The sequence below is a fragment of the Miniopterus schreibersii genome, assembly GCF_964146895.1.
Source record: "Miniopterus schreibersii genome assembly, chromosome: 9".
In the NCBI taxonomy this organism is placed as follows: Eukaryota; Metazoa; Chordata; class Mammalia; order Chiroptera; family Miniopteridae; genus Miniopterus; species Miniopterus schreibersii.
The window spans coordinates 69,768,320-69,792,238 of record NC_138118.1 but is presented as its reverse complement, the minus strand read 5'-3'; the positions used below and the strand labels follow the sequence as shown (position 1 = coordinate 69,792,238).

General features: G+C 39.2%; 1 protein-coding gene across 13 annotated transcripts in view; it reads right to left on the bottom strand.

Annotated features, from left to right (window-relative positions):
- The window catches only part of HDAC9 (histone deacetylase 9), a 696,981-nt gene that overhangs the window by 368,945 nt on the left and 304,117 nt on the right, over positions 1 to 23,919 (bottom strand). For 8 of the 13 annotated variants that reach the window (XM_081146569.1, XM_081146578.1, XM_081146576.1 and 5 more), the window contains exon 3: positions 15,203 to 15,265. In XM_081146569.1, the coding sequence (XP_081002695.1) occupies positions 15,203 to 15,265 (63 nt within the window). Of the gene's footprint in view, positions 1 to 15,202; positions 15,266 to 15,511; positions 15,571 to 15,680; positions 15,848 to 23,919 lie in introns of those variants that run through there. The other 5 variants (XM_081146571.1, XM_081146573.1, XM_081146572.1 and 2 more) reach the window with 4 other exon arrangements.

Here is a 23,919-nt window from a genome sequence, read left to right as displayed (position 1 = left end):
TTGAAGAACATAAAATACACCTGGAATCATTTGCACAACCAAATTTACTGTTCTCCTTGGATAAGAAGGACGAATTTCTACTCAGCCACCACTCTTAAATTAGCTATTTCACACTTAACGTCCGAATGCAGACACATGTCTCATGAAATTTCTGTTGGGATTTATTCACTGAAAAATCAAGTCAAATAAGAATATTCCCAAATTCCCTTTGTTAAGAATCATGAAGACATTTAAAGAGTCATATGCATGTTGTGAAAGCACTGAAGGCCATTCTCGACTTATGTTCTACAATGAATGCTTTTAATTTTTGAGTCAAAGGCTCTAACGTCCCCCCAAAGTCTGCATTTTTCAAATTTACAATGAAACTGAGGACTTCTTTTCCACATAAAAGGGATCATTTCTAAAATATAAAAATTTTATAAAACCAGACTGGGCGATACCACTGTACTCTTTAATCACTCATTCATTTATTTAAAAATAGTGCCAGGGATAAATGATGTGCGAGGCACTGTGCAGAATAAAAACAGAAGTAAAACATGATCCTTTTTGTCTTGGAGTTTGTAATATAACTAATGGGGGGGGGGCAGAACACAAACATAAACAACCACAGTCTAAGACAGAAAATGGGAATGTCCTAAGAGGGGAACAAAGGACTCCTGGGGGGGGGGAGAGGAAAAGAAACACAACTGGGGGAGTGCTGTGGGGAGGGGTGGAATTTGGAGACATCTGAACTGGCCTTTGTATGAGTTAGGATTTGCCCTAGTGAAGACTGGCTGGAATGGAGCAGAAGGTATTTCAGAAAAAGGAAATAGCTAATTATTAGTTCATATATATACATATATACATATATATATATATATATATATATATATATGTATACACACACACACACACACACCCCAATAATAGATGAACAAAATCCAGCTTTCAAATACCTTGGGGAAAATAAAGGTAGCTATTAACTGTTTTCCTCAAGCTACACTGTGGATCCAACAAAGCCTGCCGGCCAGGAGTCTGGCTCCGTCCCAGTCTTGAAGCTCCGGAAAAATCGTCGCGGCCAGCCTTCCCGGGCTCCGGCCTACCTGCTGATGGAGGCCCCCCCCGCACAAGGAGCAGGCGGCGGGGACTGAAACAGCCCAGGACACCTCCTGCTGCCCTGAGTGCGCTCCTTCCATTTGACTTCGACCCCTTGGAATGTGCCGGGAAAGCCCCATGAGGCACCAGGCATGTGAGGGGATGTGTCAGGCCCCCGAACATGTTTGTCCATCGCTGTTCCCTGTCCACGAGAAAGCAGAATATGTGGGGGAAACAGCTCTTAGCTGTCACACTGCTATTCTTCCTTTTTCCCCCTGTCACCTCTATGAAATACTTCCCTTTTCAACAATTGTACCCATTTGTCACAAACCTATCCACTCTCCCACACAATGAAGATTGTGTGCTCTAAATATCTTGTTAGGAAGTTACAGCTCTACAGCCATCTAACACGTTGCTATTTGACCCATGCTCTCCCTGAATTAAATACTTGGCACACTGTAGTTGCTCAATAAATGCCAGTGCAGTAAATACTATATAAAAGTGTGTAATATTGTGTTTATAAGAAAATATTCTCAGACCTCTAACTTCAGCAAATGAAGACATATTGTTCCCCTTCTTTTGTCCCCTAAGGGAAGAGGAAATGTTCATTTCAGGAAACTACTAAGATGGCTCATGTTGCTTAGATAGCAAGTTTCAACATAGTGGGATAAGGGGCACAGATGAATCTGCAGGACGGAACAATGGTAAGGTATTCTAAAAGGTCCTCGGTTTCTAGTCAACAGCATTAATCCTATGAAGGAGCCGCCTGATTCCACAGTCTCTCTTTGGAAAACAGAGAAAATCGTGGTTAATAAACAGCCTTCCCCCGGCTTCCTCACTCACCCACTAATAAAAGCTCCCCATCCCTGGCACAAGGCAGAGGTAAGTGGAGACTAAAAGAATTCCACAACCTTTTCTGCTCTATTCTAACTGTGCTTTCATTCTATCTGAATGAGCCCAAAGGGAATGTCAACAGAAAGCCTACTTTTACTGGGAAGATGTTCTTTACATCTGAGCCTCCACAAAAGGGTGATGAGTACCCTAGCGAACACTGCCCCTGCCACCATCAGTCACTTTCCATCCTATTTTTCGATTTCATTTTTCTTTAGTACCTATTACTATCTAAAAAAGCCTTATCTACCCATCATTCAATTGAACAGTCAACCATGTGTCTTCCTGTCTTGTTTCACAGTTGAATCCTCCAAGCAGAGCACAATACCTGGTATACCGTTGGCTCTCAAATATTTTTGTGTGAAAAAATAAACACATGAATGATTATTTCACCTCAGCTTCCAAAGCTTCAAACAATTGCATCACCTCCCCAAACCCTCAACCTGCTAATTAAGAGTCATCAGGATGCAACTGCTTCCAAACAATTGCCTCAACTCCTACCCTCTGAATTTATTTACATCTTGGCTTCTTTGAGACTACCCTTGAATTGCTGTGTGTTTCCTGTTTTCGTCTGTCACTTTGCAAATTCCTAATGGTCAGTGGATGCCTTATATTGAACACAAGCACAAAAATAGTTTTTTTTTTTAAAGATTTTTTTTTTTCAGTAAACAGAAGTAAGAATATTCTTACAGAGCTCTAAGTTATCTACTCTAAAGCATTTCAATTAATGTTCAACATGAAGTGTATTAACATACTTTTTAACATCTTCATCATCTAACAACAATGAGTTAATAATCAGGAAACATAAAATGCAAATGAAACATTAACTCACAATTCTAATTTTATAGTGAAATATCAATTCCTAAGGTCCGAATTAAGCATAACAGCTAAGAGAACAGTTCTCAAATGTGAAACTACATTTTATTGTACATGAAATTATGTGAGTTCATCACGAGTTAGTTATGCCAGAACAACCAGCAAAGGCTAATACCTACTTTTCTATACACTGAGAATTTCATCTCATCTATCTAAAGCAACAACTTACACTAATGCATCATATATTTAATAGCTGTATTTTATATATTGTTGCAATAAATCTGGAAGGAAACTATGTGATATTACTTTACAGGTACTGTAATTATTAAGAGTCATTTATGAAGTACCTTCACCTATTTTCCCACATCTTATTGCCAAGTTCTATTCATTGTACTTACAACATTCAATTGTTTTTCATAAACCATCTCTAAAGCCCAGTCTTCATGGGGTTTAAAAAAATACTCTATATCCAATGCAAGAATTTAGATTTCTTAGCTTAAAAAAGTCCTAATTATTTTCTTAATAATTGATGCATTCTTGCAAATTGAAAAAGTGTGTGTGTGCGTGTGTGTAGAATATAATGCCATTTTCACTGGAAAGGTCAACAGCGAGGAGCCCTATTTATAAGCCATATTAACACCAAACAGAGAGCTTAGCAATGTCTGTTTCTAAAAATAAGCCCTGTGTGTCTCTTGTCATCATCAACCGGAGTATTCTGTGCTCTGTGACAGAAGCATCGGGGCTGCTTCTCTGCCTTTCCACCAGCATTATACATCACTACCCAAAGGCCTCCCCTTTCTGTCAAGGTGGCAGAGATAAAAAGAGTTCTGCAATCACCCTAAGCACACATTTAAACATTGCTGCCCCTTAAGCAGACAGTTATCATGTTGTTTTGGCAGCAGGAAGGAATCTGTGGTTTCACTCGAATGTTATTCTTCTTTATTTAAACTACTAGAAATAACCCAAAAATGACAGAATGCTCTTTCTATAAATAATCATTCCAGTGTAGAGTTATATTAGGAGGTAACTCAGATGGCATGATAACGCCTAACAAGCTAATCTTAGCCCTGCGATGCCATAAGATAGAAATACCGAGGCTAAGAATAACTGACCCAAAGGAGTCAGCCTGCTAAAGACAGTCACAGACGTGTAGGTATCTGCAGATTGTAATGCATTTAATGATCTTCTGAAAGCTTCTGTCCCCCTAGGAAGGCAATCAATTACACTGGTCATTAAAATGACAATCAATAATGCTTTTACAATGTATTGATTCATAAAAAATGGTTCAAGATTCTCACAGCAAATGAGAGTATAAAAAATAGTTGATGGAAACCAGAGTTGACTCTTAAATAATTGGGCTAGCATCCAATTAGTGAATTTCATGCATAAGCCACCTGCAGAACATACAATATGCATCCAATGAAATAAAATAAATGTAATACGTTGGTATATGAAAACACTGCCATACACTTTCCACCCAAAATGCCCAAACTGGACAAATATATATTAAAAACAGGCAGAATCTAAATTTTGTTAGTTAGATCATTCTTTCTGGCTCAAGGATGTTGCATGTTGAAATCTGGATTTGAGTGCAGATGCAGACTTTATTGACACCACCCTCCATTTCTAGCTAAAAACCAAGGTGGGTATAATTCAAAAGAAACTGACCCCTCAAATTTGAAAAACTGCCTTCTGCTAAAATACATTAGCAATCATGTGCTCTTCTGAAGTGCTGCAAACCTTGCCTTTATGATTTAGGAGATGCACTGGGAGCCCTGGAAAACATACACCCAATGTACTGGGAATGCTGGTTCCATCTCCAGCGTCTGCTCATTACTCTGCGTGTCATCAGTCTCAGGGAGCTCTGGAGGCTGGTTTAAGTTTGTCTCAGCCCCGGATAACATTAACTCCAACCAATTTAATTGCCAAGCACTGGGAACGCGAAATAAGGCTCCTCCAGCAAGCCTCTTAACATAGATGCCTATTTGTGCCTTAAACTACCCGGGAATAAGAACTGTGCCTAGATGTTTGTTTATAAATACAGCTGATTTCGTATTTTTAGCACCAAACATTATCCTATGCTAAATAGTTTTCCTCTTTGAGAAAAAGTGGTAGGGGCATGGCAACCAAGAACAAGTTCACACTAGACACTGCCAGGTCCTAGCACTGGTGACCCTCAGTTAATCAGTTAAGTCCCTCTGAATTTATTCCCTCATCTGCACAACGTGACTACTGCTGCAACCCTAAGTATTTCGGATCTCTTCTAACCGTGGAGGGGAGTAAATGGTAAATCAATGCTTGGTACAGAAAAAGCTTCGAAACATGAGCCTCTTATATCAATAATAATAAGGACATTGATAAGAAACAAGAAAATACGGGTCCATCATTAAACTTTTAAACTGAGGCTAAACAACTAGATCAGAGTAGAAGGTGGCAGAAAACTCCTAATAACTGATGGCGATGTGTTCTCTTTATAATCTAAAATGAGTAGTTATTGATGTAAAATCACGAATTCAAAATACGCATTTGAATTTCATCTGTAAGCTGAAGTAAAAAGCACTATGAAAAATAAAATTTAAATGGCATTCACTTCACCAGGAGCTTTTCTAGTTCACCCCATACGGGGTTCCCTGAAAACATTCTGGGTAAACATTTTCATACTAAAGCAAGAAGTCCCAAGCCACAATGTAATTTAATGGAAAGCCAGTGAAATCTTCTTTCCTATTCTCAATTTCAAATTTTGAAAAAATTTTATGACATTCTCATATTTTCATCTAGCCTGAAAATGTCATGCCATAGACACCAAAATTTACTTCAAATAACTAAAAACGGCACCTCTATGGCTACAATTGCATCAATACTAAATATAAATGATGAATTTAACATTTATATCATAAGTGCTAGACCATGAAGGGAAGAAACAAGAAAATGAAGTTCTGGGGTATTTCCAACCTTATCAACATGCAAACAGTTTAATCATAAGTAAATGACTAGTTACACTTTGTGGTTTGGTAAATTTCCTTCTTCCTTAAATGCAGTTTTCATTGGATTTAATTATGGGGTATTTTTAAAGCACTATATATAAAAGCCCCACCACTTATTTTACTATGAAAAATTTAACATTAAAATAAGGAATGGAATAATTCTTATAAAACATAAGACTTAGTGTTCTATTCATAAACCATAGCATCATTGAGTAATCCTAAAATATAATATTCTTTGGTAACACTTAAAAGTGTAGGTCCTTTAGTATTGTAAAAATAAGTTCATTTAAATTAAATTTGTTTTTGAGTAACTGACTTAGTGGAAAGAAGAATGGACTAGTGGACACAAGGTATTTTCTTGTCTTTTCATGTTCTGGTTGTTAATCTCCCAAGACTAGAAAAGGGAAAATTGTCGATTTTGAGGACTCCGTGCATCCCAAGCCAACCACTGACAGTTTAAATTCCCTTTTTTTTTTTAATATATCTTTATTGATTTTAGAGAGAGGAAGGGAGAGGGAGAGAGAGATAGAAACACCAATGATGAGAGTCATTGATCAGCTGCCTCCTGCTGGGGATCGAGCCCACAACCCAGGCATGTGCCCTGACCAGGAATGGAACCCCGATGGCCTGGATCCTAGGTCCATGCTCAACTGCTGAGCCACGCCCGGCCGGGCCTCAAGCTCCTTTCAAGAATGAAAAAGACCACAGCACTGCCACACTGATCTGAAGCAAATGCCAAAATATCTTTGAATCTCATCTAGAGAAAGCTTGTTTTTAAAGTCATTTTCATGGGTTTTTATTCCAATTAAATTTTTTCAAAGTATTCCAATTCAGAAAAGAATTGTTAAAATGCAGTCACCATTCCAGATTGTTAAAATTGTTCATTACTGTAAAATGTATTAGTTATAAACAACATACTGGCAAAGAAATTACATTCTGAATATCTTTAAGATAATCCTCCTTTTTTTTTTTTTTACCTAATTAAATTTCTCTTAATATTTTCTGTATCTCTCAAAGCCAATATTAAAGGAATATTTTACTCAAACTTATAATAAATGCTTGTAATGCACCAGTCCACAATGTTGACTTTCTCCCTTTCTAAAAAAATGACTTACAACATAGACAGTCCCAATTTTCTACCACAATTACTTCTGCCTCTTTGTTAGGGTTCCTTCTTTTTTTTTTTAAAGAAAAAAAGTTGATTGATTTTAGAGAGGGAGAGAGAGAAACATCGATTCATTGTTCCACTTATTGATGCATCCACTGGTTACTTCTTGCATGTGCCCTGATCAAGGATCGAACCTGCAACCCTGGCTTATCAGGATGACACTCTAACCAACTGAGCTACCCGGCCAGGGCTGTTCAGGTTCCTTCTAACAACAGATAGTAGTAAGTCTTTCCATTCGGTACGAGTAAAAAAAAATTTAGCAGTGTTTAAATGAATATGTATCCTCATAAAAATGAAGATCCATGATTCCACTGAAAGAGAAATTATACAGTCCACCTCCTTCACTTAATTAATTATATTTTGTCAAAACTACAAGCGAAAGAAAGTTACAGACAGGTGGGTACTTGAAATACAGTGGGGCAGGGGGTCACTTTGTAAAGGATCTGATTATCTAACCACTATGCTGTACGCCTGAAACCGATAAAAGTAATATTGAATGTCAACTGTAACTGAAAAAATAGCCTTAAAGAAGGTGAAGTAAACCAAGAGCAAAAGTGTGTTCGAAGGAGGATTTTTCTGGTAAAAAAAGAAATTACAAAGAAGAGATTCCAACCACCAACAAATGCACTGTAGCAAACGCTGCGGGTGCCTCGCTAAGATCCACTCTTCTTGCTTTGCTTTTCCTGCAGACACTAGATTATCAGCTGCAATGTCACCCCTCCCCGGCTCAGCCACGGCCCTAAGGACCCACCACGGTGGCTGACCCATTCTTTTCAATGGGTGGCGAAGGTATTAGCAAGCGATGCTACTGTGGCCAATGAGCACGAAGGATGCTCTGCTGGAGAAACTGTGGGTAAAATGTCCCTCCTGAAGAAAACAGCCAAGAAAGCAAAGTTTCTCTTCTATGTCTCTGGAATGTGTATTAGGCATAAATAGATGCCATGCCTGGAACTAGTACAGTCAACTCGTGACTACTGGAGGACACGGGGCTGTGATGGCACCAGCAGGACGGAGCAGTAGGGACCACCTGGGGCTGCCTAACCACCCTGCTGGTTCACTCAGTGAGTAATGTCTTTGTCACTGGTCACCATGAGGAAAATTTCCTATTTCGTGCTGTGGAATACAACCTAACTCACATCGACTACTTACAATTTCTCGCTCTGTGTATTCTCGCACAGTAGCTTTGTGTGTGCACGTGTAAGAAACACATCTTTAGAAGATAGGTGCATATTATAAAAATTCAAACAAGGTAAAAAGGTCCGATGATAAACACAAAAGCCCTTCTACCACCCAAAACTATGGCCACACACAAAGTTTTTTTTCCTGATTTCTATCAATGCATGAATTCTTCTGGGAAATGAATGGATCGACAAAAAGTATACTTTTATGAAATGAGAGAATATCACTTATATTATTCTTTATTTTAAAAAATCATTAAATCTAAATTAATTTAATAAAAACTGCAGTTGAAGGGACTATACACATACTAAATGCTTCCTTCTCATAGGAGGCACTATTTCCAAAAAGAACCAAGGTTATATAAAGAAACTATTTTTAAAAAATCAGTGTTTGGGCCCGGCCAGTGTGGCTCAGTTGGTTGAGCACCTTCCCACGCAGCAAGAGGTCACTGGTTTGATTCCTGGTCAGGGCACATGACTGGGTTGTGGGCTCGATCCCCAGCAGGGGAGTGTGGGAGGCGGCGATGGATGTTTCTCTCTCATCGATGTTTCCATCGTTTCCTCTCCCTTCCTCTCTCTCTAAAATATCAATAAAAATATTTTTAAAAATCATTGTTTGGAATCTTGTTATTTATTTTATTATTATTATTATTATTTGGTTGTCAAATGATCTTTAACTGAAATACTTTCCTTTGTGGTTCTTAACTAGCTGGGCATTCACTGCAGCATTGTGATGTCATCTATGTGGTGATGAGGGTGGTGGACATCAACATTCAGCCCACAGACTGGGCAGCCTCCAGGATCTCTTTAATGGTTCCAGAAAGTTGCTAGCTAAAGACGAGTGCTGCATCTATTGGGCAATGTTGACAATCTCATCAAAAGGGATATTTCCACTGTGATTAATGGTGTGGGCTTTTTTTGCTACTTTCAGTCTCTTGGCCATTCTTGGTAGGCTTCGAGGGCCAGGGCAGAGGCAGAAGGCCCTCTCTCAATCTGGGCCTGTCTGCTCTGAATGGTCAGTTTCACTGTAATCCTCAGACCCTTCCAATCACCCAGTTGCATTGGTGATGTCATCACCAATCTTTTTTGGAGACAGATCCAGGAGGTGGGTTTTGGGGGCCAGGGCAGACATGGCACAGACTACCCCACCGGTGCACCTCAGGTAGATGGCTGATCTTGTTGAGGTTGAACCTGGGTGACATGGTAGAGGCAGCTGGTGTCCAATGAACCCAGATTCAGGACAGCTGAAGAAAGCTGAACCCCGAAGCCTCCTCTGAGCTGAAAGCTGAAAGTTGGAGTCTATATTTTTTAACTATATGTTTCTATTTTAAGCAGCAGAGAGTCTGTCCCTGCTCAGGGACAAGATATTAACACTTTCACACATCTCTCCATCTCACCTTTCCCCAATGCCTCATATTGGTTAGCTTGACGAATATTTTTTAGTTGCCCTACTTTATAAAATCCCCTTTCTGACCTATAAGCACAATCTCATAGTTGTTTAAATGGATTCAATGTTGCCCCTAATTAATCTTAACTATGTTTTCTCTACTTCTAAATCCCAATTTTGCTTTAAGTTCATCTCTTCACTGTGTGGGTGTCATTGTCAACTAGTCTAGTTCATGTCTGAGAATTTCTAACTTCCCTACCTATTTTCCCTATATTTTATTAACATCTTGCCTGGTAGAACATTGGATTTCTAGAACTTCAGAGATTTTTCTTCATTATCTTCTGATATTAGATATTGGGTACATTTGATGTTTTCTTAAGTCTCATATATTCCCTTCCTTCCTACCCTTTCCCCACCATAGATCTTTGTTTTACCTGCATGAACCCCTGAAAAATTACTTATCATTTGAAATTCAACAGCCCATTTAGAATATGACTGTGCTGACCATTTCCAGCAAATTTTCCTAAAAGATGGGAGCTTTTTAAATCTGTAGATTTATTTATTTTTCTTTTCCAGTGAAATGATCTTTCTTCATTGTCACAAAATTATCTTCCGTTTAAATGTTTTGAAACACCAACTTCAGGGACATAAATAATCTTTTTGTTATATTGTCTTTGTCTTTCTCATTATTGACTTCGCTCCAAATGCTTTAATTAATTTCCCTTTTTCATTCCAACTGATTGTCTCAAGCCTTTCCTCTTTGTTGGTAAAGATTTTCACTGGTGTCTATTCTGTTTCCTGCTATTTCTAATGAATATTTTTTGTTCTATAATTACCATGCTTTTTTCATTCCCAATCTGTTTCCCTAGATCTAAAATACCCTTTTTCATCTCACTCTATTGTTTCATCAGCTCATCTCTGAGTTACTGTTTTACGGAATTTATGTTCTTATTAAATTAGATGCTCTACTTAGAAGAGGCAATTATCAGACAATTCCGTGGATTCAGGGAGTGGATGTTTTCTTCTTGGTGGAAGCTCTATGCTTGGTTGGGGAAGGGTATTTCACAGCAAGGAACAGATCAGTTTCCCAATGGAGATCGTTGCTCTGAAGCCTTCCTTCCCCCAGGGAGGCAATGTTGGGTCACCTTCTTGCATTTCACTACCTTCTCTTTCAAAACCCTTTCTACTAATTCTTCAGTCACAAGAAAAAGCAGCAACAATAAAAACAAACAAAACCCATGCCCAAGTGGGAGCTACCCAGTCAGTCTGACTCTCTCCAGAGTTAGAATTTTCAGCAGGTGGTCATCTTATCAGTAAAATTCTAAGGACACCCAGGATTCGGGTCCTGTTAGGTCTCTCTGTTCTGATCCAGGATCCCTGCTTCCATTTTTCCCTTGACTATTAGTTTCTTTTTTTTCTTTAATATATTTTTATTGATTTCAGAGAGAGGAAGGGAGAGGGAGAGAGAGATAGAAACATCAATGATAGGAGAGAATCATTGATCGGCTGCCTCCTGCAGCCCCCTACTGGGGATCGAGCCTGCAACCTGGGCTTGTACCCTGACCAGGAATCGAACAGTGACCTCCTGGATCCTAGGGTGATACTCAACCGCTAAGCCACGCCGGCCAGGCTTGACTACTAGTTTCTGAGTTTTAATGAAGTAAGTTATACCATTTTCTTTGCTCAGTTATTGCTACTATCAGGTGCGTGTGTGTGTGTGTGGGGGGGGGGTTTGCTGGCTTATACTATTTTAAGATCACTATGTTATCTATCAGTGGTGAGAAACTGTGTGCCACATTTTCAAATTTCTCCTCTCCAAAATCAAAAGCACCTTTTAAAATTCATAATTTAGATTTATTTTTGTCTTCTTACTTAAAGGCTATAACAATAATGATGCCACCTGTGTGCACAGAAATAAAAAATATTCATTATTGTCCCCATTCTGAATGGGCCTATTTCTAACTGGCTCTTTGATTGCTACCTATCAGATATTCAAATTGATAACAGCCTTGTAAGTGAAGACAACCTGAGTTAGGGAACAGCAAAATAGTAATTATGGGGAGCACCAGAAGTGATTCTTGACATGACAGGAGCATTTCACAGACTTACATTTTCATAATTAGATTCTGCTTTCCAAGGAGACATAAACGACTACCGACTCTAAAATGTTCCCTTCCCCTTGACAATACACACCACAGGGGAAACAATTCTCAAAGGGTGAAGATACATTTTCCATAGAGAAATTCAGAATTTAGTTTTAAGTGTTTTTCTTTTATACCCTAAAATAAGAACACATAGTAAAAGATAAATAAATAAAAAGAAAAAATAAAGAATGAATACATAAGTGAAAATGTCTTCCTTATTGTGACTGTATTTTACATTAATGCTGTACAAACTCTAGGAAATGCTCCCATAATAACGGTGCCAATATTGTCTGGACAGCTCTGCTGTCCAGTGTGTTAAGGGACATGCCTGGCAACCCAAGGACACGCCCAATCTGCCAGCCACTGCTGAGTGACCTGGGTCAATATTTGTACTTGTACGTGCTTCAGTTTCTGCTGTGGTTATCACTTATATTGGCCGACACAAGCCACAAAAGTGGAGACGGACCTGGCAAAACATGTCACGCATACTGAACTCCAAGATGCAATATTATAGCGCTTTTGAAACTAAAATTAAGACATTAGCAGACTACACTGAAGAACCTAGTCTACCTAAGATGTCTAGCCTGGATGGGTCAATATCAGGGGAAAAATGGAACTATATAAAACACAATTCAATAGCATATAAAGATCTCTGGAGAAAAATCTTCTATATTAATGCACAGTATCCAATATAACCAGAGTAACAAATGCAAACTCTAAAACAATGGCTAACAACAAAACAAAGCTTTTTAAACAATTAATCACAAGAAATCTGCAGTTGGGGTTTCACTGTTCAATTCTACAGCCTGTTTGCCTTTGATGATAATGTAATGAGACATTTCACAGAACACACACAGGCACACACACGAGCTACTCTGATTTGCAGTCACAATTTGCACAAGGAAATAATGTAATTCTTATCACACCAGGAAAAAAATAGCTGACTTATTAGGTAACTAAAGAAAACTTACTATCAAAACAAAAAATCATTTCCCTATGTGACAAATAATCTAACTCATCTGTCTTGATCAGAGAGAGAGAGCAAGGTACTGAAGAGCCAGGAGCCCAGGTTCATTCACTAGAAACAGTAATAATAATAGAGAGTACATACGTCAATAACATGATGTTTGAACCTCACCTGAATGCCATGAGGTAATCAGGAGGACATCAGTCACACAATGGGCTAGCAGCAGAGCTCTTAGAACACGGAGCTCTTGACTCCTAGAACAGTGCTCTCTCCACCACTATGCACCGTTTACCTTTTATCTTTTCTCTCTTTCAGATCCAAAGGCTCCATCCATTTCTAAGCCCATTACTCCATCCATGCCACTGGTCCAAAACGAAGTTGAACAAGATTTGTAACTAAACTAAGACAAGCACACCTCTAATTCAGAAACGAATTAACAGGACAAACCCTACTGAAATGGGTACCAGCATCACCATCGCTCCCCCCTGCCCCACATGAGTGACACTCAGTGTTTGCTGCACATTAGGACTGTGTGGCAGATTTTAACTATCCCAATACTCAAGCTGTTTCCCATGCCAATGAAATCAGAAACTCTGGGGGTAAAACCCAGGTATCAGTATTTTGTAAAATACTCCCAGTGACTCCGAGTTTAGAGCCAGTTCCTCAGGGGAAGTACACAAAAAAGACTGGGGTATTAAATTTAAGGGCATATTATATTAAACAAAATTAAACATTGCACAACATGACAGGAAAGATGCACATGTTTTTATGTTTCAAATTTTAAAAATAAATAGAAATGGGAGTTTCCTTATTTATATCCGACAGACTGGGGAGTTATTATCAACCTACATCACTTTTCATTTAATTGCTGGTACTTCAGTGTTGCTTCCTGCAGAACTGATGACAGCCTGGACCGTCTCAAGCACTGCCCTGCTTGAAAAGAGTGATGCTTTGTATAAAAATCATTCAGTGTTGGAAAGATGATTATCTGGACTGAAGTCGGAGGAAAGTTACGTGTAATTACCAAAGACACTGAGAAACAGTGAGGCTTGTAAACACCTGTAGTGAGAGTCAATGTCAGGAGAAAGGCGCAGCTTTGTTTCTACCCTATGAAAAAAATATCAAACTTGCAGCCCAGAGACTACAGGATCAAGTGTAATACTGGAAAGGTACCAAAATAGTTAATTTTAAAGAGTTGGTCCATATTTTTAAATAAAATGCTAAGTTAAGTGACCAGTTCCATCCAAGACACATGGGCGGACCCTCCCCAAGCTCTTGTCGAATTTATCACCAGGGAAATAATAAACTGCACCGAAATTCTGGTACCTGCTTTAGATGAGCAGACACTATCAATTAATATAATTCCTGTCACTTAAGTGTAAGCATACCAAATCCTACAGAATTGATTATTTCATTCTAATTCCATAAAAACACTGAGTCAATGGAAGAATCTTAAAAATCATCATAACCAACAGAGATTTAAAGAAAACTTGCTTCAAACACAGATCAGTTGAGGGTAAGGTGTTCAACACCAAAAGAGACATCATGCCAACCTGTGGAGTATTTCTTTCCCATCTAGTTCTACTGAGTAAACACTGCTTTACGTTGCATTTTAATCACAGAAGTCTAGGTGGGGATCTAGAATTACGATTAAGCCCACACAGGAACTCGGGCGATGGAAAAGGGAACTTTAAGTCCATTTGGATGGAAGCATTCAGAAGAGGGGCGAAACAAGCCCAAATCGTTATGAACTAGCTGGAGGAAAGAAGCAGGAAAAGCACCAGTGACAGATAAGTGATACTGCCTGGAGAGTCCCCTCTTTGAACCGACAGAAACTGATCAAGCTGACAAGTTTCATGGCTCATCAGCACACCCCCTTGCAGGCACCCCGCACACACAGAGAAGCTGGAAGCTGGGATCTGTGACTGTCACTCTTTAAAACACTGCACCTGCTTGTAACACCTCTGCAGTGTGCTATGCCACTGCATCTGACTGGCAATGCTAGACTTCCCACCTGGCTTTGAAGAAAATAAAAATAACCATCTGCTAATAATAATAAGTCTATTTCATCCTGAATAGTTTCATTTTAGGTTGATGAGAAGAAGAAAAAAGACACGTTAAAACTACCTTCACAACTCTGTAGCAAGCACATTTCAGAAGGTAGGTCTATAAATAAATGTGCTTCAGCATGCACACAGTCAATGCAAAATCATCAGGCTAGCGGAGGCTGCAATTTAAACCGGAGCCCCGATAGAAACTTACCTGATTTTGAAAGTCCCGTTAGAATATGCTCCCCATCAGTACCGAGCTCCTCTTTCTGGTTGCATAGTAAGGCAAAAACACCCCCAGCGACGTTAGACGTTATCTCAGTCCCATCCCTCATCAGAGGCTGGCGATTTCATTCAGAAGGAGACTGACTATGCCCAGGAACAGTCATGAAAGGGATGGAAGATAAACCCCACGGACGCCCAGAGCAAGCAGCAACCTGAGCACCAAAGAGCAGCAAGTCCTTGAGAGTGTTTCTCTCCGCTGCGTGTCCCAAGCCAGCCCCCCGCCCCGGGCACAACGTGTCAGTTAGGAAAGAGGCTCTTACCTGAGCTGATCATACTGTGCATTCTCTGCTGAGCCAAGAGCTGCTCTCGTCCAGCCACCCCATCTGAGGAAAAACACAAGTCACTCTCGTAAACTGTCTGCAGCATGTTGCAATCGCTCTTACTTCAGCCCCATGAAAGATTCATCTCTGCTCAGTGCAGGGGCCCCAGGAGCTACCCTCGCTGGCCGGCCCTCCTCCCCCAGGGAGCAGCAGCAGCGGAGGAGCAACTTCGGCAATGATTTCCTTTCTGCTCAGGTGGACACACACTTTGTCCTAAGACCTGGGCACTTTCCCCCGTGTCATACCAACCTGTGTGCAGAGGAGAAAGGATCGGGTGGATGCTAGGACTCTCTGGAGTTTGGGTTATCCTGAAAACCAAAAGCAGGTGGGAAATTGGAATGTGCTTCGGGGATATTGCTTTGTCAGAATAAGTAGAAAAATAGCAGCTCTACCCGCGAGAAAAAGAAACCAATTAAACCTGGCTTAAAGTTCTTCAGGCTGCTAGAGTTTCCTTGCAAGAAGCGTCAGTCCTGCATGTGGCTTCAGCTGGTGCCCTTCGCCTATCTGTTTGTGTGTGTGTCTTCCCCCGTCTCTGGTCTCTCTCGGCTCAAGTTGGCTAAACCTAGTGATAATCCATTTGCATATGAATCAACAACAGCATGGCCCACAGGCACAGAAATAGAACAATGGTCGGCCTGAGCCAAAAATAGGTCAAGCCTGGCCGAGTGATTGGAGCCTGCATTAATGCATTTAAAAATACCCCAGCAAACCCAGCTGTCCAGCCTCTATCTTTCAAACCATAATTCTATTGCTGGGCCTTAGAAGCAATTAACTCTTTCCTCCCTCCAGGCTTGCCTAACACACTGTTTCCACACTGGTGATTCGCAACCAAAGAAAGGAAGGCAAAAATAATAATAATAAAAAAGTAAAATTAAGAAACATAATTCTAAGAGGGCAAATGCACATACATTTCATTTCATTTTATTTTTGTAGTATGTGTTTTTGGAAGAGAGAGGAGAGAAGTGCAGAGCTCTGTATTGGTTCTAAAATAATACTGGAAGCTTTTGCTCATAATGTGGTTTCTGCCTCACCCACGCACAGCAATCCTGGCGTTCTATTTTTGTTGCCTGTTTCTTTGGCTACACTGCAGTTGGCTGTAGCAGTAGAAGCTTTTCTGCCTTCGAGTTTTAAGACTGACAGGAGATTTAGCAGAGGTAGTTTGGGAAAACAAGCGCACTCTAGAAGAAAATGTTTATAAAGGACTGGCTAGATTTTTTTACTTGCTGTTTATATAAGGCAATTGTCCATTGCACACACCTAAATAGGATGGTGGTACCCACTATCAGTTTTATTGCATCCAGTCTCTCCGATATTTACATTTTAAAAACAGCTTAGACCTGAACATGTTCCCTCTGTTTCCGCCTCTGAGGTGAAAATCAATTTACCTGCCAAAGGATCAGCAAGTATGGGTGCTTTCTTACAGGTGGACGCAGAATTAGGGAACGTATGTGCTTGTGGATCAATAAATAAATATGCTGAGTCCCCAACTATGAATGTTCTGCATTCATCTCTACATTGGATGCCTGGAACACAGACCTCTGTTTTCTAAAAGAAATAGCATTGATAACAGTAGATGGATTCCCAGACCAACACATATTGGGGAACTCACCTATAAAGTAAATGGACTACAGTACGTGGTAGTAAGGATTCTATAGTCTGTGGTATATACTTATGACATCATTTCTTTATGAGAAATAATTCTGTATCACAAATTGGGTTGCCAGCACCTAGCCACTCCAAGGGCAAAGGCAAAAGCGATAATCCACTGGCCATGAGAGCCTTTCTCCCCTTTCCAAACTACGCCAGCAAGACAAATGTCATTCCTAAGGCAGTAGTTACAACAGAGAAAGAAAAAGCAGAATGTTTCAAGATTCGCAGAACAATCAGATGGAGGGGGGATCTCAGTCCAGGACAGAGGGTGGGGCAGGGTAAGAACAAGAGGACACGGAATGGGGGGAGAGGGGGAAGGTGTTGTCACCAGCAGGTAACCCACGGCTGAAGAGAAGGGCACCGAATTTTCCTTCTTTCACAGATGACTCCTACTTCTTGCAAAATTATATTTGGACAGATAAATTACAAGCTTTAAAAAAAGAACTTATTCCAAACGGCATTTACTTAAGCTAAACAAGAAAATCTTAAGTTCCTGTCGGGGGGAGGGGGGGACACCCTTTAATTCCATCTGGTATTACACGTGAACTTTCGCTCAATTAAGAGATTGGTATATAAGATTCAAGAGATGGAAAGGCTGTAGATCTGGCAGCTTACCTCGGAGATGATGTAACCAACCATAGCATTTTAGACCTTGCAGGAGATCTAGAGTTTGTCTGCAGCCGTGATTAAACTCTGTCCTTCTGGGTGCTGAAGCACTTGGGAGCTGACTCTCAGTGTTTTCCATCCAGAAAAGGTTCTTCCCCCAACCAGGGTAGCCTCACTTTCATCTGTCTACGTTTGGGTAAGACTTCTTTTGAACAACTTTTTATATTTAAAAAATAATAACTGGAAACCATTCATCTAATCCAGACACGTGAAGGAAGTGAAAAGACTTGCCCACGGCCCTAAAAGCACTCATTCATGGCACTGCGACCAAAGGGTCCTGCCGAGCCTCCAACAGGTCATCTCGAACTAGGTCTCCCATTCGCGTTCTTTAGTCTGCCAACTTGTCCCTAACTGGAATGATGCAGATAATTACCTGCGATACTCAAAATAAGTTTTAATATTTTCTAGTGATCAAAACTGGAACCACTGTCTAATTGTCTCAGAGTGGTTTCGAATATGCAAAGCTGTCGCTAAACATCTGACGGATTACAAAAGTCCCAGTATTGCTATAATATACTCATCTGTCTTTTGTCATTTTAAGTTTAAATTATACCCTAGAACTACAAGTCTCCAAGCTTTTACAATCATAAAAAAATAAAATAATAAACTTGCAGGGCTGTTATGAGGGTTACGGGGTATCATATCATACCTATCAAATAGGCATTCAATAAATGGTAGCTATTATTACTATAACTAACAATAATAAAATACCCTATGGACCTTTAATTCATAATTTTTAAAATACTTGAAAACTGTAACTGGCCTGTTTTTCCAAGGAACTGTATAAGTTCTAAAGAGGATTATGTAACCTATTAAACGTTGAGTTCCTTACCATTAGTGATAGATGCTTCGTTTAAAAAAACTGAAAAAGAATTTTACTTCCTATAATATTACCAGAGCTTAGTATAATGTCTTGCACATAGTATGTCACTAAATATTTGTGCAACAAATAAGTGATTCCTTCTCTAGAGCATCCTATTAAGAAAGTAATGATCCAGAGCAAGTCACTAATATAGTCAACATCTAACATTTCATTGTTTTTCATTTTAGCATATCTTATTAAAATCTCAATAATTATCTTCAAATCAGTAATACATCGCAATTTTAAAAAGCTAAGTAAATGCATGTCTGACAATGTATCTTTTGTTGAAATCAAGTACAGTTTCCTTGCACTTCTATTTCTTGCATTTATTTTCCTTGCCTTGTTGCTATTTCACAGGATGCAATAACCAGTGAAAAAGATCAGGCAGCAGACCGTCTCAGAAATTATCTTACATGGTATAATTTGAGTGAACAAAGTTATCAATTATTTTTGAGTGAACAGAGTTTCAAATATTTTTCTTGTGAAGTATCTTAAAGAGTTGGTACTAAGAAATTAACATAATAATGCATTTGTAATAGATCTAAGAACTGTGTGATGGCTGAGCTCTTAGAAAAGTCTGGTTATCAACTGCAGTGCCTAGTACCACAAGTTCTATTTTTAATTGGTGAATTCCATCGATTAGGCCATTCTGACTCAAAATTCTAAAATACAGCTTCAGATTCAACCTTCCTTCTCTGCAAAAGTCACTTGAGAAACAATAACACATTTCCTGCATTCTATGTACACGATATTTCTGCCTTATAGGACATTTGGTCCTTTCCAAACATCCACTATCCACTGAGACATTTGGTCCATGCCAAAAGGTCCTAGATAGTCGGTCCTGTCCAAACACATCCATGGAGACATTTGGTCTACACCAAAAAGAAATTTGCTAACATATTAACACGCCACGCATACCAAGATCCCATCCTCTACATGTCCTTTGTGTGTTTGTCTAACTGGAGGGCTCATCCTCAGTAGCCATGGTTAATAGAAACCCTACTCTTCCACAAGATTCAAACCTTGACCCATTTACCTAACCCCATGTACAATTACCAGCTAGGCTATGGAGACAAGAAGGGTTATTATTGGTGATACACCCACAATGTCATTATTGGACCAAGAAAACATGTATTAACCCTATAAACCAAAAGTGTAAATAAACGCTATGGCCTATTTGACTCCAGAGACACTTTCTAAGTGTCGACATTTTAGTCAGGACCAAGTATCACAGGCCATTGGGCATGAACCAGATATGCTCATGGAAGTTTTGGGCAGGATTAAATTTCAAGGATCTTTTGGCATGGACCAAATGTCTCCAGGACATTTTGGATAGGACCAAATGACAGTTAATCATTTTTTCTGTGACTCTAAAATTAATATTTCACATAGGAAAACTATTTCACATTAGTGTACGTACTAATATGCCTGAATGTAAATATCACGTGCCAACCTGAAATCTTTGTGATGTTTCACACTGATAAAGAAGCACCATTTCTCTTTGACACCAGCATTGATTCGGAAATACGAACCAACCTTGACTAACCATCCTGTGTTTACTGAATTTTGTATGGACAATGTATTTATGAGACGAGGAACTCTTAATAGAAGCCTTAGTTTCAAGGCAAAATACCATTTTTGGCGACAGAGCTAATAAAATAGAAATTCTGAGAGAATTCCAATTATGTAAAATTAGCATTCTGATCTTGGCTACTTGGTATGACTCAAAGGTTTAATTTTATATTATTCTATAAAGTAAGTCTCCTTATGCAGCTGTACCTTTAATCGTGATCATGCTGGAAGTAAGTGGGATTCTGATCATCAAAATTAATAGTTATACGTAGCATCTGGATGAACTCTACATTTGAGAGGAGTGATAAGAGTAATTTCCACATGCTAATATAAATTAAGGCAAACATTAAAAAGTCAACCCAGAGCTTTTCACGTCATTTCTTACCACAAAGGTCAAGTTGATATTTACCATACCAAACCATTTCAATCACCAAGTTAAATCAAGAGCATGTCAGCATGCCTGCCTCTGAAAATAGCAACATTTTTAAAAGTTGCAATTAAATTCTGACTTCATAATTCCGTCTAGCTGGGTGCCAACTACCAAATTTAAGAAATCACCAAACCCAACACATACTTTACTTATTTTTGACTGATCAAAATATTTATAGGAATAGCCTATAACTAAAGTACAAACATTTGCAATTGGCCATACCACTAAGTTTATCAGAGATCCCACGGACACAGAATCTTCCCTATTTCGGTGACAAGAACAGAGAATCATGAAATCTCAGGCCGTTCCTGTTCTCACAGCAAAATTGACTGAACTTAACCATCCTTTACCTTCTTTGTCAAACTTCGCACCACAGACAGTTTCTTGGTGTTACTCACACAAAACCTCCTTTCTTCCATACCTTTGCATATGCTGTTCCTTGAATCCAGAATGTTGTTCCACTGTCCTCTATCTGAACATTCCTTTTAATTTTACTAGACTATAACACCTTTCTTAAAATATTGTTCCTTAAAATATTTTTAAAACCTCAAAACTTGTATAACAGACTTCTTTTTAGTTTACACTTGCCAGGTAGATATTTTTCTATCCTTTTATTTTAACCCATTGTTTCCCTTTTTAAGTATGACGTTTATAGGCAACATATTTCTTGGATTGTTTTTCCCTTTTAGGTCACAGAAAAGTCTTGCAGTTGGTGTTTCCAGAAGGGAATTCACAGTCCTAGCTGGTTCATCATTTTCTCAAGAGCAAAGAAGTAGTACATCTACTTTATCTTGCAAAATTCTGCCCAACCACGTCCTCCTTGGCAAAGTTCTCTGAACATAAGCCGCAATGAACCAGAGGACCTACCGCTATCCTTATTTTTTTCATAGCATAAACCATAGGCTACTTTAATAACTTGGTTACATTTCTGTTCCCCACACTAGGCCTCAGCAAGTCAATAACAGAGAGATGTCATTCATCTATGTGCCTGTCCCACACTGTCATTAGCACTCTAAACATGTTGGTTAAATGGATATATGTGAATTAAGTAAATGCACATGATGTGTTTGATATCTACACATTTAATTGCAGCCTAGGAATATCCGCAATCCACAATGCATCCCCCCCAACTAATGTTTTCATTCCAGGTCCCAGGGACCATTTAGTTAAAAACCAAGAGCTCACATTAGTTATTTTACCTGAAACTATAACAATATGCTGCTGTTGATTTTTTTAATGAATTGGGGATATTCGTCATATCTGAGGGAAATTCTCAACAGTATTTCTCATAAGTAGAAGAGATCCTTTGGAAGTCAAATTCACTTATTTTAAATTCCAGACCTTAGCTGGATAAAATTTACTACTTTTTGATTATTTAAGTTATGCATCATTCTATATTGACTTAATGGAACCCAATTCTAGTTAAAGAAAACTAAAGTCTGGGAGTAATTAGTGTTCTGAGAGCTACATGACAGGGAATTCTCAAGCCTAAGTTAATGCTGTCCCCTTTATAACTTAGGGAGAAGACATTAGCAGGAAATAACATTCAAAACTTTCAGGTATTTCATTTTATTTAAAAGATGTACTTCTCTCAGAAAGGGATTAACCACACATAGAGCATTACACAAAAAGTTTTAACCAATATGGGGGATGAGAAATGAGGACCCATAATAACTTTCAAGGTCTATACTAACATAGCTACCTTTGTATCTCACAGTAGAACACCTATAACCATATTTTTAATACCCGCTCATCAGCGTAAACCTACAGTACTTTTTCCTCTATTTTCAAATGAATCATGGATTATTATAATATCTCAAGAATGTATGAATGATTAAATAGTAAAGTAGATTGGCTTTCAGACTCCAAATGTATATATATGAGTCAAATCAGTTGATAAGAAAGAGCAAGATATTACTCAAAATTCTGCATCTGTGCCACTGAGTATAAGGTATGGGCTGTTCTGCTATCTTATCAGTCTTTCTAATAATGAAATCAATCAACTGGGAACTTTTATGTAATTGCCAATGTAGCATCAGTCTTAGAAAATTCAACAGAAAAGAGAGAAAGAACTTTATTTGGAAAAATTTTAAATAACTGTATTTCTTGAGGGGAAAAACAAAATCACTATGTATACCCAGAAATCGCTATGTATATCCAGGGGCAATTTTGACTTTTCAGAATAAAGCTTCTAACCATGGGGGTGCACGGAACTAGAAGACACATTAGACGACAGGGCCACTCTTTCTTCTGAGCACATCTTCTCAGGATTTCCCTACGATCCCGACATCAATGACCGATGTCCACCGACACACTTCATGAGTCAAAATATTCTACTATCAAATGGATCTCCTTTTGGCGCGTTAATTTTCCACTTTGTTGTTTTTTTAAACCTTGCTTCATTTTTCATTAGGTTCTTCACAATCCCAACTATATATCAATGCGTTTTCAAGTGTCCTTTCTAGTAGCTTAAAATGATCGCTCCCTCGTCTCAGCATTAATTGCCTCCTTTCTAGACATTTATTCACACACCAATCCAAGGTCTTTGTTTCCTCGCACAGAAATCAGATGTCAATTTTCTTCTTGCCCCAAACTCAAGCACATGTTCCCAACCCACTAGTGTTCATGCTCTTTTCCCTTCCTTCGTTTATCTTCCTTTGTAGCCTATATCGAGTCCGTAAGTCAGTGTTTTTTTCCCCTTTGGCTAATTTCCGTACCGGGAAAACTGTAGTAGCAGCAAAAGTAACGCTTCTGACCAACCTTAAAAAATACAATAACCTTTGTTCTGTTTTTAATTTTAAGAGTTTCCTATATTTACACAACAAATACCGTTTCCTTTGACAGCTATTGGCTCTTGCAAAGGCTTCTGGGAAGAAGGGCCTCGGGTGTTCACATGAAGTGAGCGTGACCCGTAGGGGCAGTGTGGCAAGCCTGGTGCTAAGGGTCGCTCTGGAACACTCTGATCCGGTGACCCAGGAATAGGAATCATGTCCTTTGAATCCTAACACTGTGTTCCTGCAAATGTGCTATGCTGCTCCAGGAAGAAAAAAAGAAAAATTAGGGCTCCACATGAATTATGAAGGGATATGGCATCATTACAAAGCAAAACGATTCCTTCATAAAGGCAGGTTTTAATCTTCTAATAGACTATTTCTCCGCCTGTCACATTCATTTCTAATACTTCAGCAGTAGGATAACATCTCGAGTATTTAGTGCTGGAAGATAGCTGAGATCAAGACAAAAACACAAACAATATCCACATAAGGGGGGACGAGTTGAAAATATTCCCCTGAGATGTGGCAACCAGGGAGGCCCCTTAACAGAAGGGCAGGGCATTCATTACAGAAGATCAGGCGCGGCTGTGCGCCTGTTCTGGGTTCAGATCCCTTCTCTTCTCGCCAGAAGGAGCAGGATCTGATCTTTCCCACTGCGCCAGCTTTGCAGAGAAACTGCCGAGCTCGGTGAGAGCTAGAGAGG